Source organism: Cydia fagiglandana, chromosome 2 (genome assembly GCF_963556715.1).
Source record: "Cydia fagiglandana chromosome 2, ilCydFagi1.1, whole genome shotgun sequence".
Taxonomy (NCBI): Eukaryota; Metazoa; Arthropoda; class Insecta; order Lepidoptera; family Tortricidae; genus Cydia; species Cydia fagiglandana.
This window is the reverse complement of record NC_085933.1, coordinates 5,777,339-5,790,473: the sequence shown is the minus strand read 5'-3', so window position 1 is coordinate 5,790,473 and position 13,135 is coordinate 5,777,339. Positions and strand designations below refer to the sequence as shown.

General features: G+C 38.4%; 1 protein-coding gene across 1 annotated transcript; it reads left to right on the top strand.

Annotated features, from left to right (window-relative positions):
- Positions 1-216: 216 nt before the first annotated feature.
- On the top strand, positions 217-13,044 carry LOC134674909 (plasminogen-like). The gene is made up of 13 exons (XM_063533068.1): positions 217-340; positions 688-718; positions 1,701-1,866; positions 2,691-2,896; positions 4,143-4,345; positions 4,952-5,018; positions 5,495-5,539; positions 7,248-7,419; positions 8,833-9,041; positions 9,809-10,002; positions 11,253-11,310; positions 12,812-12,856; positions 12,937-13,044. Exons 1-13 carry the CDS (start codon positions 296-298, stop codon positions 13,008-13,010), a joined length of 1,515 nt encoding a protein of 504 aa, XP_063389138.1. The 5' UTR covers positions 217-295; the 3' UTR covers positions 13,011-13,044.
- Positions 13,045-13,135: the final 91 nt, after the last annotated feature.

Genomic DNA, 13,135 nt, shown 5'->3' with positions numbered 1-13,135 from the left:
TGATGATAATTAATTGTTTCCTTATGTTGGCTCGTGGAATTTGAACGCCTTGTGCCTTTTGTAAAACTAATAACTATACATTTTCTTCATCAATGTAATAATATAAAGTAGAAAATAATTTAGGATCATACAACCGACGGAATAAGTAAGTTAACCCAAACTCCAAATTACAATGCACGAGTCTGCAATAATTTCAGTTTTTAATTAAAACTCACCTCCGTTCACTTTATTGCTATGAATCGTTTGCAGCGATGCCGAACTGGTCTATTTGCCCCTCAAGCAGTAACGTAGTCCAATGTTTTCGTATAAACTGTTTATAATTTGCTTCTCCGTAGAGTTAGTAAGTTACTTGTTGCGTCTTTTAATCACAGGTCGGCCGTAGTGATTTTTCACCTCATTATGACTCGTGACGGAAGCGATTTTCAGAGTGGAAATCAATTATTTATAGAGCAATGACGATTAAAGTAAAAATGGAAAAATTTGGAAATTTTTATAGTCCCGAGATCGAGTCTCCCTCCAAACCCCCGTGACTCAACTCGACTCTAAGAAACCAGCCCGCCGCGCCGCTTTATCAACTGAGCTACCGAGAGTTACCCGTTGAAAGCGAATATTTCCACCATATCTACTTATGGATCAAACAATAAGTAAAACAAGATTAATTATGTAACCTTCGTGTTTTTTTTCTAGGCTTACGGGCAGAGATATAACTCTTCATGCGGTAAATATGTTACTACAGTAAACAATCTTCACTATTCAATATTTAAGTCAAATATATTATTTAATGTTTACCTGTACGGATATGATGGTCGTTCTTGTCTACGTGACAGCGTGATAAAACGGTGTCCGTCACTTTCTATCCCGCGGTGTTAAAAAGTAACAGTTGTTTTATCACGTGGATAAAGCCATCCATAATACGCCGGCTGTAGGTACAAAATTAGTTCGTGATAATTTCAACTAACTGGTTTAATAATTAACCAAAAAATTATGTCTACACTACCCAAGACTATGTTAGATTTACACTACCTATACATACTTATTAATTGGTTTAGTATGCATAAAATATAATGTAGGTACATACTAGAATTTTTTGTGTATGTTTTGTATCATGAAAAAAAAACATTTTTGCATCTGTGATTGATCAACAATACTGTAGCTGGAAATTGAAAATTACTTTTTTTCTGAAATCAATCTTACATGTTCCGCCCACACAAAAGGTGCACCTACCAATATTGTTTTTAAGCAAGTAAGTGAAACCTAAACTTGCGTGCAATATTCAATACATTGCTGCATACATAATTATGTGCAGTCATATATACTATGTTATATAGAGATCTCGTACCTACCTATGTATAGTTTAATATATATCGGATGCAACATGCCGTTATCTAATATGAAATTTGCGTGCGACTGCAGAAAGGCGAACGGTCTTAAAATAAATGATGGTAGACTAAAAAAACTCACACACTTATATGTACATACTAATTAACATACACTCTGATAAAATTACGCGAAATAGGCATTACCTAAGACTGTAAATACATTAAAATATTTTTTTATTGGGCATAATAGTGTCTGTGGGCGAAACTACATATTAAAGGAAAGATTAAAATATTCACCGCTTCCGGCAAGATTCGCGCTTTCGACCTTTTGGAACATCGGTTCGATCGCTCTCAACCAACTGATTATCGATATGTTGACAGAATGCGGAATTGCGGGCACAAACCGTCGCATAGTGGGTGGCACTACAGCCCAGCCACACGAATACCCCTGGCTGGTGGCTCTCATGCTGGGTTCCAAGCTGCACTGTGGCGGTGCTATCATATCTGATCTGCATATCCTTACAGCCGGCCACTGCATTACGTTTGGGTAACGTAGTTTAGAACATAATTAATGTCATTAACGAGCGTAACGCGATGGGACATATAACGATAAGGCGAACATAGTTTGCAATTGTCGAATACTTAATTTTCATAAGTATTCTAGGACACATCACATTAATCGATCTCTTTGCGATCCTAGAGTTTAATGTAACTTTTTTATGAGTTTGCTGCTCTTTCCACAGTATAGTCAGATACCTAAATATCGTATAGGTAAATAAACTAGCGACCCGCCCCGGCTTCGCACGGGTTAACAAATTATACACCTAATACTTCCTTAAGAATCACTTTATTGATAGAAGGTGAAAACCGCATGAAAACCCGTTCAGGGGGCCGATTTTTGAAATTCGACTACTCGATTTCGTGTATTTCGTTCAATAATATCTCCACTACGAGGCATTTAAATTCTACTAAATAGAATTGAAAACGAGTGGTCAATTCCACTCGATTCCCAATTTCTATCGCTAGTATTTCAAAAATTAGCATTTCGCCGTTTTCCACCGATTTCCGAATGACGAAATCGAACGATCGAATTTCAAAAATCGGCCCCCAGTAGTTGTTGAGTTAATCGCGAATATACAAACAAACACACAAACAGACAGACGCGGCGGGGGACTTTGTTTTATAAGGTGTAGTGATGATAAGATTTATAAGATCACACGTAAAAGATATCGATTGGAATGTGGCAGATAGTTATGAACAGGAAGTGTGTGAGTTGAGGCTACCTAATTTAAAGCTATTACACTGATCATATTTCCAAAAGCTTACCAAATATACTGCTTACGCTTTATTTATATATTATTTTAATTTCAGGGTTCACTTTCGAGATCTTAAAGTGCACGTGGGCATGCACGATCGCTTGGACAACACCTTCGAAATTAGGAGAGTAAGCAATGGCGTCAAACATCCCAGGTTCACCTCGAACGCTGTGCGGGACATCAATGATCTCGCTGTGCTAACTCTTGACAGGAGAATACGCTTCGACGATAAAGTTCGGCCTATTTGTTTGCCGAGTGAAGGTAGGACCAATCATTTGTGCTAGCATGTGTATCCAAGGCACACAAGCCATATGTGGCTTGAGTTCGACGACGGTGGCGCCCTACCTATCAATGCACGCACGAGAACTTTCCAAAGTTGCGAAAGTTTCCACATGAGAATTTCTCGGTAACTTCTGAGAATGTTCTCGTCTCGAGAACGAGAATTTATTTATTTATTTAGTTTATACCATTAATATTCACGATAGTTTAGGTGTAGTATCCTTACCCGCAGAAAATTCCGACATTTGGTCTACCGCTTCCGGTCAGAAAAATGTATGACGGCCCGGCCAAACGGTCAGACCTAGGTGGGGGGTGCTCGACCAAATATCATAGAGGGACTCTGGCAGATTTTGACGCGGTCATGTTTTTTTCAATATGGCCGACTTTTTTTTATTTTTTCAGGTTTGTCCTAGCGCGCTGAAATTTTGGTCACAGTTCGGGGTCCCCAAGATACCTATGAAAATTTTTTTTTGGAAAAATGCTACAATTCCGGGAAAACTGGCCACTTTTATTTTGTATGGCAACTTTTAAACGGTGCTTGATAGGTGGGGGGTGGGGGTGCTCGACCAAATGTCATAAAGGGCCCCGAGACAAAACAAACTGCATTAAAAAAAATCAAAATGGCCGACTTTTTTTCTTTTTTTTTCAAGTTGGTCCGAGCGCGCTGAGATATGGCATGGCAGGAGATAGAGGCCTCTAGATTCCTATGAGAAAAAATTTTTTTTGGAAAAAATCCAAGATGGCGGAACAATAAATTTCCATGTTGCAGAATGTTCTGAGAACATTCTCGAGAACGTTTCCGCTTTTTGGGAATGTTCTGGTATTTGTACAGTCGACGTCAAAGAGATCTTTACGACTAACGTTACAAAAAATTATTTACACGACTTTATTGTCATAGCATTTACGTCGTGTAAACATTTTTTTGTTACTTTGGCTGTAAATTTCTCTTTGACGTCGACTGTACATAGCTAGCCCTACCACACATCAATTGAAACCCCTTTTCTATCCTAAATTTTTCAATGCATATTTGCCTATGTATCCTTATAGGTAAGGCTAGGACCAATAATTTAAAGCGTTGGAAGTGAATGTTGAACAAATTGCATTTTGTACAATAGGACCTACTTTGGGTATATCTCGTGGATATCCAAGAATGTGTTCTGTTATAGATCAACTCTAGAAAAATTGCTCTGATTCTCATGAAGGTTAATCAAAACGATTTTTTTTCTAGACATGGACTTTAACAATCTTCCCCTGACTGTTGCTGGTTGGGGTAAGATAAGACAGGGAGCCTTAACATCTTCGAGGCACCTATTGGAAACCAAAGTGAAGATAGTGCCAGAAGAGAAATGTAAAAAGACGCAAATTTATAAAGACAACCTCGTTAGCAACACAATGATGTGCGCATACGCTTATGGAAAAGACGCTTGCCAGGTGAGATAATAGCTTCTATTTCTACCCATCTCAGGAAAAAGGGAGTTAGGTACGTGCAGGGGGCCGATTTTTGAAATTCGATCGTTCGATTTCGTCATTCGGAAATCGGTGGAAAACGGCGAAATGCTATTTTTGAAATACTAGCGATAGAAATTGGGAATCGAGTGGTATTGACCACTCGTTTTCAATTCTATTAGTAGAATTTAAATGCGTAGTAGTGGAGATATTATTGAACGAAATACACGAAATCGAGTAGTCGAATTTCAAAAATCGGCCCCCAGCTTGAGTTTAATCGCCCGATCTTTTAAATACTTTAATTTAACGAAAAGTGCCCAAATAGTGAGTACTATTTTTCCCATAATAAATCCATAGGTGCCATTATAGCCAGATCCAAATAAAAACTGCAGAACGATGATGTTTGAACCTTTGCGAAGTGGAGTTGATCTGCGGGCCATACAAACCTAATAATAGGTAATTTAGGTTTCCATGGTAGCCTTATAACTTATAGAGATATGCAAGAATGTGATTTGTCTACCTTGTTTGATCTAGTTAGTGTATTTTTTAATACGAGCAATAATTAGACTAACATTTTTTTTTTATCAACAGGGGGATAGTGGTGGACCACTGTTTTCTACTCATTCAAGCACTGGTAACAGAAAGTGGTATCATGTTGGTTGGTATATTTTTATTGTTGTTTTAATCATTATTCCATTTATTCCAAATGATACATTGTACCTAATTGACCAATTCAAATAATTAGGTCCTAGCCCTTAAATAAATGATAAGATTGATAAGGAACCGACTGTATCTAAATGTAATAAATCTGTACGTTGAAAGTGAATAATGCAGCAGGGCAAATAGAGAACATCACTAGTTACTAGAATAACTAACCACTCATAAGCAAATTCATGAACCAAAATCCACCAATTTTTATAATTACATTGCTTTGCTTGTCTCATTAAATCATTAAGTGTGATTAGGTAGGCGTGATTTGCTCACGAGAGCCAATCAATATTTTCTTTTGGTTTAAAAATCAAGCAGCAATTTAGCATTTATTGTAGCAAGGGTTGAACTCTTAAACTAACAGACCGGATCCATCTCGAGGGCGACGGTTTTGCCATCTGTATTAATTCAAAACTTATTTTTTAGGAATCGTGTCATGGGGTATTGATTGTGCAATGCCGGATTACCCAGGTACCTACATTACTTACAGCAATTTTTGTTACATACCTAATCTTAATTTTATATTAAAGGAAAAAATGGAAAAATTACGCTTCCGCGTTTTGCGTTTTATACCTAATCTTCTTACCACTTCTTAATTATTTACCTATGTCCAAGAATTTGCGAGGCTAGTTTTCGCAAATACCTGCAATTAAACGAAATCGTATAAAATGAATCGGTACACAATAATTAATAGTAGCTGGAAATATTTACCTTTACATACTATGTAGGTATATGTATCAATATATGTAACTGCCAAAGCTTTCACTGGACACCCCCTAGCCTAGGGGTAACTACAGTTACCTACCAAAAGCAACTAAGTACCTAGAACTTAAATAATTAATTTATAATTCCACTATTTCTACAGGTGTCTACACGGTCGTATCGAAGTATATCGATTGGATCCACAAAGAGAGCAAAGACGGGCAATATTGTGTATAAAAGTTTTATAAATAGTAAATCTAGAGTGGAGAAATAGAGGGAAGGTCTATGCCCAGCGGTGCAACTCTAACATCAAGGCTAACTATTACCTATGAACTTCAATATATCAGCAAAGAGAAGAAATGAGAACATTTTATATAATAAATGCCTACCCAATTCTATTTTATTCGTTTGTTCATTAAAATAATTCGTATCGGTACCCATAGGTACCTCTACCTAGCTACAACGCAAAATGTATTTAATTGACGCAAAGATATGTATCCGTTTCTTGTTTTGTTATAACTTGCGTGAAATTCGATGATAAGGAAATATGTTTTCCTTTAAGTCATAGTTTTATTATAGTCAACAAACGGAATTCAATTTTCGATTCGGCCAGTCACACGTTTTGCAACATGTCTTCGAAGAGTATGCTGGCAGAACGTGTTTGTTAATTTGTTTATAAAAAACTGATAGCGTAATAGTGTAGTGTAGAACTGAATTGGTCATACTTATTCTAATTTATGACTTGTGGCATGGTGAATTTAAAAGGACCATTATTATCGCGTGCATAATTTCTTCGTGGTGCGTAAATAAGTGCGACAGACCAGTCGAATTGGTGTTGGTTCTTGTGTTAACCGTGTGGTGAGACGGATACGTTATGTTTCAAACTATTTTTAGTGTAATAGTGCTTTTAGGGTATATTAAGGTTGGCAAAAATATTTCTTGTTTGTTTATTTACATAAACTAGAACTATCCGAATGCAACTTCCCGTAAGATTTTGTTTTAATATTTTAGGTCGTGCCATCATATGGACAACAGTGCGGTGAGACGTAACTATTAATTTAATAATATTCCTATTTACCTATTTCTAATCATAAAAATCTCCGTTTTGGACCGTTCTAAGCTTCTGACCTTCTGACAGAGAAGAAATGATGAAAAATTAACACGTAAATCTAAAAATAATCGTACCTAACTATACAATAATTAACCGTAAATGGTATTTAATTAAGTATGTATAAAACCTTCTAACTTGATTACATTTGGTGAGTTATTATGTTTCAATAGTTTTATTAAGTTTTCCATATTATATGTATTAGATACATTTTACACAAATATTAAAAATAAAAGTTAATTTAGTTTAACATAAACCTTTACTTCATGCACAAGGGGAACCAAATTGCCCTAAGATGTGGATTGCATTCGATCGTAGCGCGTGCTGTAATCGACCACCTCCTTAATAGAGAACCATGGACCATTTCAGAATGTGGCGTTCCTTCGGACACAATAGTGTCCCAGCGAATAGTGGGTGGGAGACGGGCAGAGCCTTACTCATTTCCATGGACGGTGGCGATCATCAAAATTGATCGAATGCACTGCGGGGGCGCTATCATTACAGACAGACACGTGCTAAGTGCCGGGCACTGCTTCAAATGGTAAGTGTACCTTTGGATAGTTTACATTTTGTTGACTATGCGAATAGTGGGAGTAGAGCAGGTAGTCGGCAGACGAGTTAAGCCTTTTATAACCGTCGTTTCGTGCGTTTATCAAGAAAAATTTAAAGCACTGCGTGTAGAGTAGGTAATGCATCATATTAGAGATTATAAATGTTACACCAAAAATGCGGATAATTCAAGTTCAAGCGTTGGGCTGTGTTTCTACCACAGTTAAGGCGGGATTCCAGTGCACAAGCATTTTTGTACTGAATATGCTTGTACTACTGATCAAGCCACCCACAGCCTTTCTTTCTCATTTAATTAGCTCATATTTCGTTTGTAAAAATAAGACTAACATTCCGCTGACGACCGTTACGGTGCTGCAGTCGTCAACGGTAATTAAATATATGCGTTGAAGCGGGTGATGTCACTGTTAATTGATTAGATAAAATGAGTGACGTATGAAACGTTCTACTTAATCACAGCAGTAATGTGGCAACGAACGTCATACATTACTGTTGTGACAATACATTACTGTTGTTATAATGGGAATGCTTACTGCTGCGGCCATGGCGCGGGGACTGTCGAAGCCGCATTACTTACTGCTGCAATTAGAAATGTCTATCTGTCATTTTCTCAAATAAATTAACGCAGCAGTAAAGCCCGAACAGTTTTTTTATTGCCTTGTTACGAGATCTAAGCCAAGTCTTTATTTTTATTAAACTTCACTACTTAAACAGCTGCAATTATCATCCGAATGTCGCCTTGACAGTGACATCACCGGCGTCGAGCCGCAGCAGTAATCGTTTAGGTTGCAACATTATAATGCTGCTGCAGGTGCTAAATACGAATGTGACTTTTAGGATAACTATATTAGTAAAAGTAGCGCCAAAATATAAAACAATAATATTATAATTTTTCAGTTGTAACCTTCGAAAAGGTTTTAACTCTGCCTGTGACACCGAATTATGAGCATCTTTCAGAGTCACTAGTTTACGAACTAAAGATTTTCGTATAGGTAAATAAAATGTTTGCAAATAACAAATCAATGAATCAACGCTATACGTGTGAGAGCGATAACGGAGTAATGACAGGCTTTGAAATACATACCTGTGACTTTACGTTACATAAGATACTGTACACTCAACTGTATGGGAGCCGTAGTCAGATTTAAAAAATACCAATCTCAATGCATCCCTCTTGGATAAATATCATAGCTAACAGGTATCGCGGCCGTTACTGTAATAAGTCGGGGATAGTACAATACCGCGTAACTAAAAAAGTCGATAGAGTTCCAAATTAAAACAATGTAACAAGGAAATGAACCTAAATGGATTTCGTGGTTACGCGGTATTGCACTATCCCCAACGTGACGGTTTTAACTACACTAAAAATAGACAATATTTCATTAAGGGACGACCACAAAGACATGCACGTCCTCATCGGCTTGGACAACTTGGACGATTTAAAACAAGTTGAGAAGAGGAACATTTCCCACGTGAGCATCCACGAGAACTTCACTTCGACTGCAGTGAGGGACGAAAACGACATCGCGATCGCCACGCTTACCTCACCCGTGACGTTTGGACCTACCATCATCCCTATATGCTTGCCTGAACCTGGTAAGTAGCAGTCGACACTATGAACCTATAGTATTTACCTATAAAGGTATCATAAGAAAGGGTGTTCAAAGATTACTTTGGCTTTGCGAGAGGTAAACCGTATGAAGCTTAATGTAAGTATATAAAAAATAAAAAGCTATAAGTTTTTGGCAAAAATTTCATTTTTGGTACAAGCTTTTATCGCTGACTGTACTTGTCTTACGACAGACAACTAATACTCATCGAGACAATTCTAAAAACCCCAAACACAATTAGGTTGCGTTGTTTCATCACAGAGTTCCTATGGCCGCCTGCTGCCTCCATCATCAGATCAGCTCGATGGTACCATAATATTGCATTTTCATCCGATTTATACATGCATTTGCATGCAAAATTTCAGCTCAATCGGAAACTGGGAAGTGGATCAAATTTAACTTGCAAGATTTGATTACAGACAGACAGACAACGGTCAGGTGAAAGTAAATAAAAGCTTGTAAAAATGGGAATTCTGTTTCCACTTAGCACTTTTTATATAAGGTAAACGTACTAGTACTCGACATGCTAATGCCCAATAGATGACACATTGCTGTCATTGACAATGACTTAAGTTTCAAGATGACATGTACTGGGACCGCGTCGTGCACCAGTACTATTACCTTACGAGTCTGTTTATTAAGTGGTTGATGTTACTTACTACAAAACTGTTAACCACTGAAAATATTTATAATATTATGTCAATTGTTTTTAAATTCTGTTGCACTGATTTAACTATACTTACACATTTACAGGACAAAAGTTCAGCCACCGAGTGGGCACTATAGTCGGATGGGGACGGATAGCCCCAGAGGCCTCGGCATCCAAAGTCCTTCTGAAGGCCACCCTCAAGATCCTGAGCGACGAGGAGTGCATGCAATCCAAGCTGTCGCAACATCTGAAGCCGACTATGATGTGCGCTTTCTCAAAGGGAAAGGATGGATGTCAGGTATGATCAAAATGGTTGATACAGCAGATGTCAATGATTATTTTACTGGAAAGCTTTTGACCACAATCTCACCTGACGGTAAGAGCTTATGTGATCGAGGATGGTTGCCTAAGAGATGTCTAAGATTTGAAAGTTATTGTGGGAATGGATAAGCAGCAAGTAAGATCCACACCTTAGCTGTTCGCATAGCAAAGCTGCTAGCTAGAAGCAAACCGTTTAGTACCTACGCTTGGTTTCAACTCATCAACGATAATTGGCAGCAGGCACTGTCTTCTAAGCTTATTTTGAATTTAGATAGGTACCTAATCAATTAATCATATTGCCGAGAATCAGTCAAAGTCTCATACTTACTTAAGTCGGTCTATTGCCAAAAAATGCAACAACCCCTATATCGTAAATCGTAACACATGTTAACCTGTTGGTTTTCTTAATTCTATTGGCTACTTTGCTACTAGTCAAATCAGCTTCTTTTTTAGAACTGTCAAAACGATTTGCTAACGCTACGTCTTACGTAGGCGAACAACGCGCGAACGCGGCGCGGCGCGGCGCGGCGAAATCAATCCTTTGATGCCCTTAGAAGTGTCCTACGTAAGCGATCTCGTTGCGAACGCGGTGCGGCGCGATTTGCACGCGAATGTCAGGCGGCGCGGCGCGGCGCGGCGCGGCGGCGGCCGCTTTCGCCGCGCCGCGCCGCGCCGCGTTCGCGCGTTGTTCGCCTACGTAAGACGTAGCGTAATACGGAATTTATATGAAAAAGTGTATAGTGACGTCACGGTCAACTCACCTACTATTTATATTTCAATCCGACTTATTAATTAGCAATGACCGTACATTTTCCAGCATCTTTGGTGCAGCAGAGTGGTGTTAACGGAATTGGCTGAAAAAGTAAGAAATAGATAATTTCAACTGAAATGGTTAATTAAGGTTAATATTAACGTAATTAACGCTAATTAATCATTAGGGTTGAAATTATTTATACCAATTCCGTTAACACCACTCTGCTGCACCAAAAATGCTGGAAAATGTAATGTAATAAAATGTAATTAGAAATTGTGGTTAAAAATAACAAGGTATCTATGTTTTTCTAATAGTTATCTGGTGTTTTATTTTGTGCACAGAATGAAAATAATTAATTTTAAGTAGAGTAAAGTAACCAATTAGAGCAACGGATTCTAAACGTCCCTACCTAGTGGTACATATTTTAAAGCCCAAAGGTCTGAATCTTATTGTGCCTTTTACTTACATTTCAGGGAGACAGCGGCGGGCCATTTCTAGTATTTGAAACATCTGGAAAATACGTACAAGCAGGCGAGTTAAAAAATTCAAAAAATAAAACCTTTTTTTTTTCATGATATCTTACAAAATGAATGTAACAATTAAATAAGAATAGATGCCTACACGGTGCCGCTTTCACGAATCAAAGGATGGCCAATGATAGTGTAGAGGACCTTAAGAAGAAGGTGATAGGACCCCCCATGCATGCTCAGCGAAAATTCATAGTTTTAAAGAAATTATTGAAATTTCGCTATACATTGATAGGAGAACAGTTTTCGATTAAAACGTACACCTATCCTCTAATTAACCGAGCGAGCGCGAATCACGAGCGAAGCGTCATCGCTTTAGCTTGGGTAAAACATATTTCGTATGTCATGCATATTATATCATAGGCTTCGTTTGTTCCATCATACTGCAAGGCTAATATGGTCACCTTTTTATCATCTGTCACCATGTCTGGCGTGGCGTTCTAACAAGTAAGGGTAAAAGGCTTGCTACACGGTCGCCGACAAGCCTTCTAACCGTCTGACCTTGGTCTGTCCTTGGTCAGTTTTGGTCAAATTTTATTGGTAACAACTGTCTACACGGTCCGGGACCGGCCAAGGCCACGCGGTCTGGGGGCTTGTCGGCGACCGTGTAGCAAGCCTTTTACATTCCATTTCTAACCGCAGCTGCATTACTGTCAATTTTACTATGGAAATTGTCAATGACAGCGACGCGTTCAGTACCGGTAGTGCAGCTGCGGTTAGAAATGGAATGTTACCATAAGAAAGTGCGAAAGTGACGCATGACACGACAAGTGATAAACGGCCCGATTCCAACTTTAAGATACGTCAGTTAATAGATCTAGAAAAGATACGGATTAGATACGTCAGTGTCAAACAAGTGTCAAAATTGACGTTTCTTCAAACAAATACGTCACTTTTGACACTTGTTTGACACTGACATATCTAATCCATATCGTTTCAATATCTAGTATTTGACGTATCTCATTGTTCGAATACGGCTGAAAAATGCGACCATGATATCTGTGCTGTAGGGCTAAGATGGTCGGCTCTTTATCATTTGTTACCATGCCTGTCATGTTCTAACAAGTATGAAAGTGCGAAAGTGATGCATGACATGACAAATGATAAAAAAGCGACCATGATACCGCTGCAGCGGGCGCAGCATGGTTCCATTTTTATCGCTGTCACTATGTCCATCACTTTCGCACTTACATGCTTGTTAGAACGTGACAGGCATGGTGACAAGCAATAAAAATGCGACCGTGCTATCGGTGTTGCGGGCGCAGCACGGTTCCATTTTTATCGCCTATCACTATGCGCGTCCCTTTCGCACTTACATACTTGTTAGAACGTGACAGGCATGGTGACAAGCGATAAAAACGCGACCGTAGGCGGCGTAGCACCCGCCTGGACGCGACACACTGTATATTTAATAAACATCTACGCCTGATAGAAAAATAGTAGCAAAGCAATGCAATATTTATCATCCTCAAGCTAATAACCGTTGGTATTTTGCCCTTTTTCAGGCGTTGTATCTTGGGGCATTGGCTGTGCTGATCCACGATACCCAGGTAATTGAACTAAGTATGAACTGAACTACTAAACATTATTTAAATAAGCTTTCGTTTCATTTAACATGATTTTGTTTTAGGAGTCTACACGAAGGTTAGCAACTATATTGACTGGATACAGAAAAACTCGGAAGATGGAAAAACGTGCAAATAAATAATTATAAATAATACCTAGTTTACAATTTGAATGGTGTTTTATTGCCTATTAGTGACACTATCATTTAAGTATCTGTAAGTACTTTGGAAAGTCCACTTTCTCAGTAGCTAAAAAAGGCGTGA

Bases quoted from the DNA above. Each gene is read 5' to 3' on its own strand.
- LOC134674909 (XM_063533068.1), top strand. From the start codon at position 296: ATGTTTTCGTATAAACTGTTTATAATTTGCTTCTCCGTAGAGTTA. The intron at 5,019-5,494 runs GTTGGTATATTT...CTTATTTTTTAG, and splicing joins CAGAAAGTGGTATCATGTTG to GAATCGTGTCATGGGGTATT. The intron at 9,042-9,808 runs GTAAGTAGCAGT...ACACATTTACAG, and splicing joins TATATGCTTGCCTGAACCTG to GACAAAAGTTCAGCCACCGA.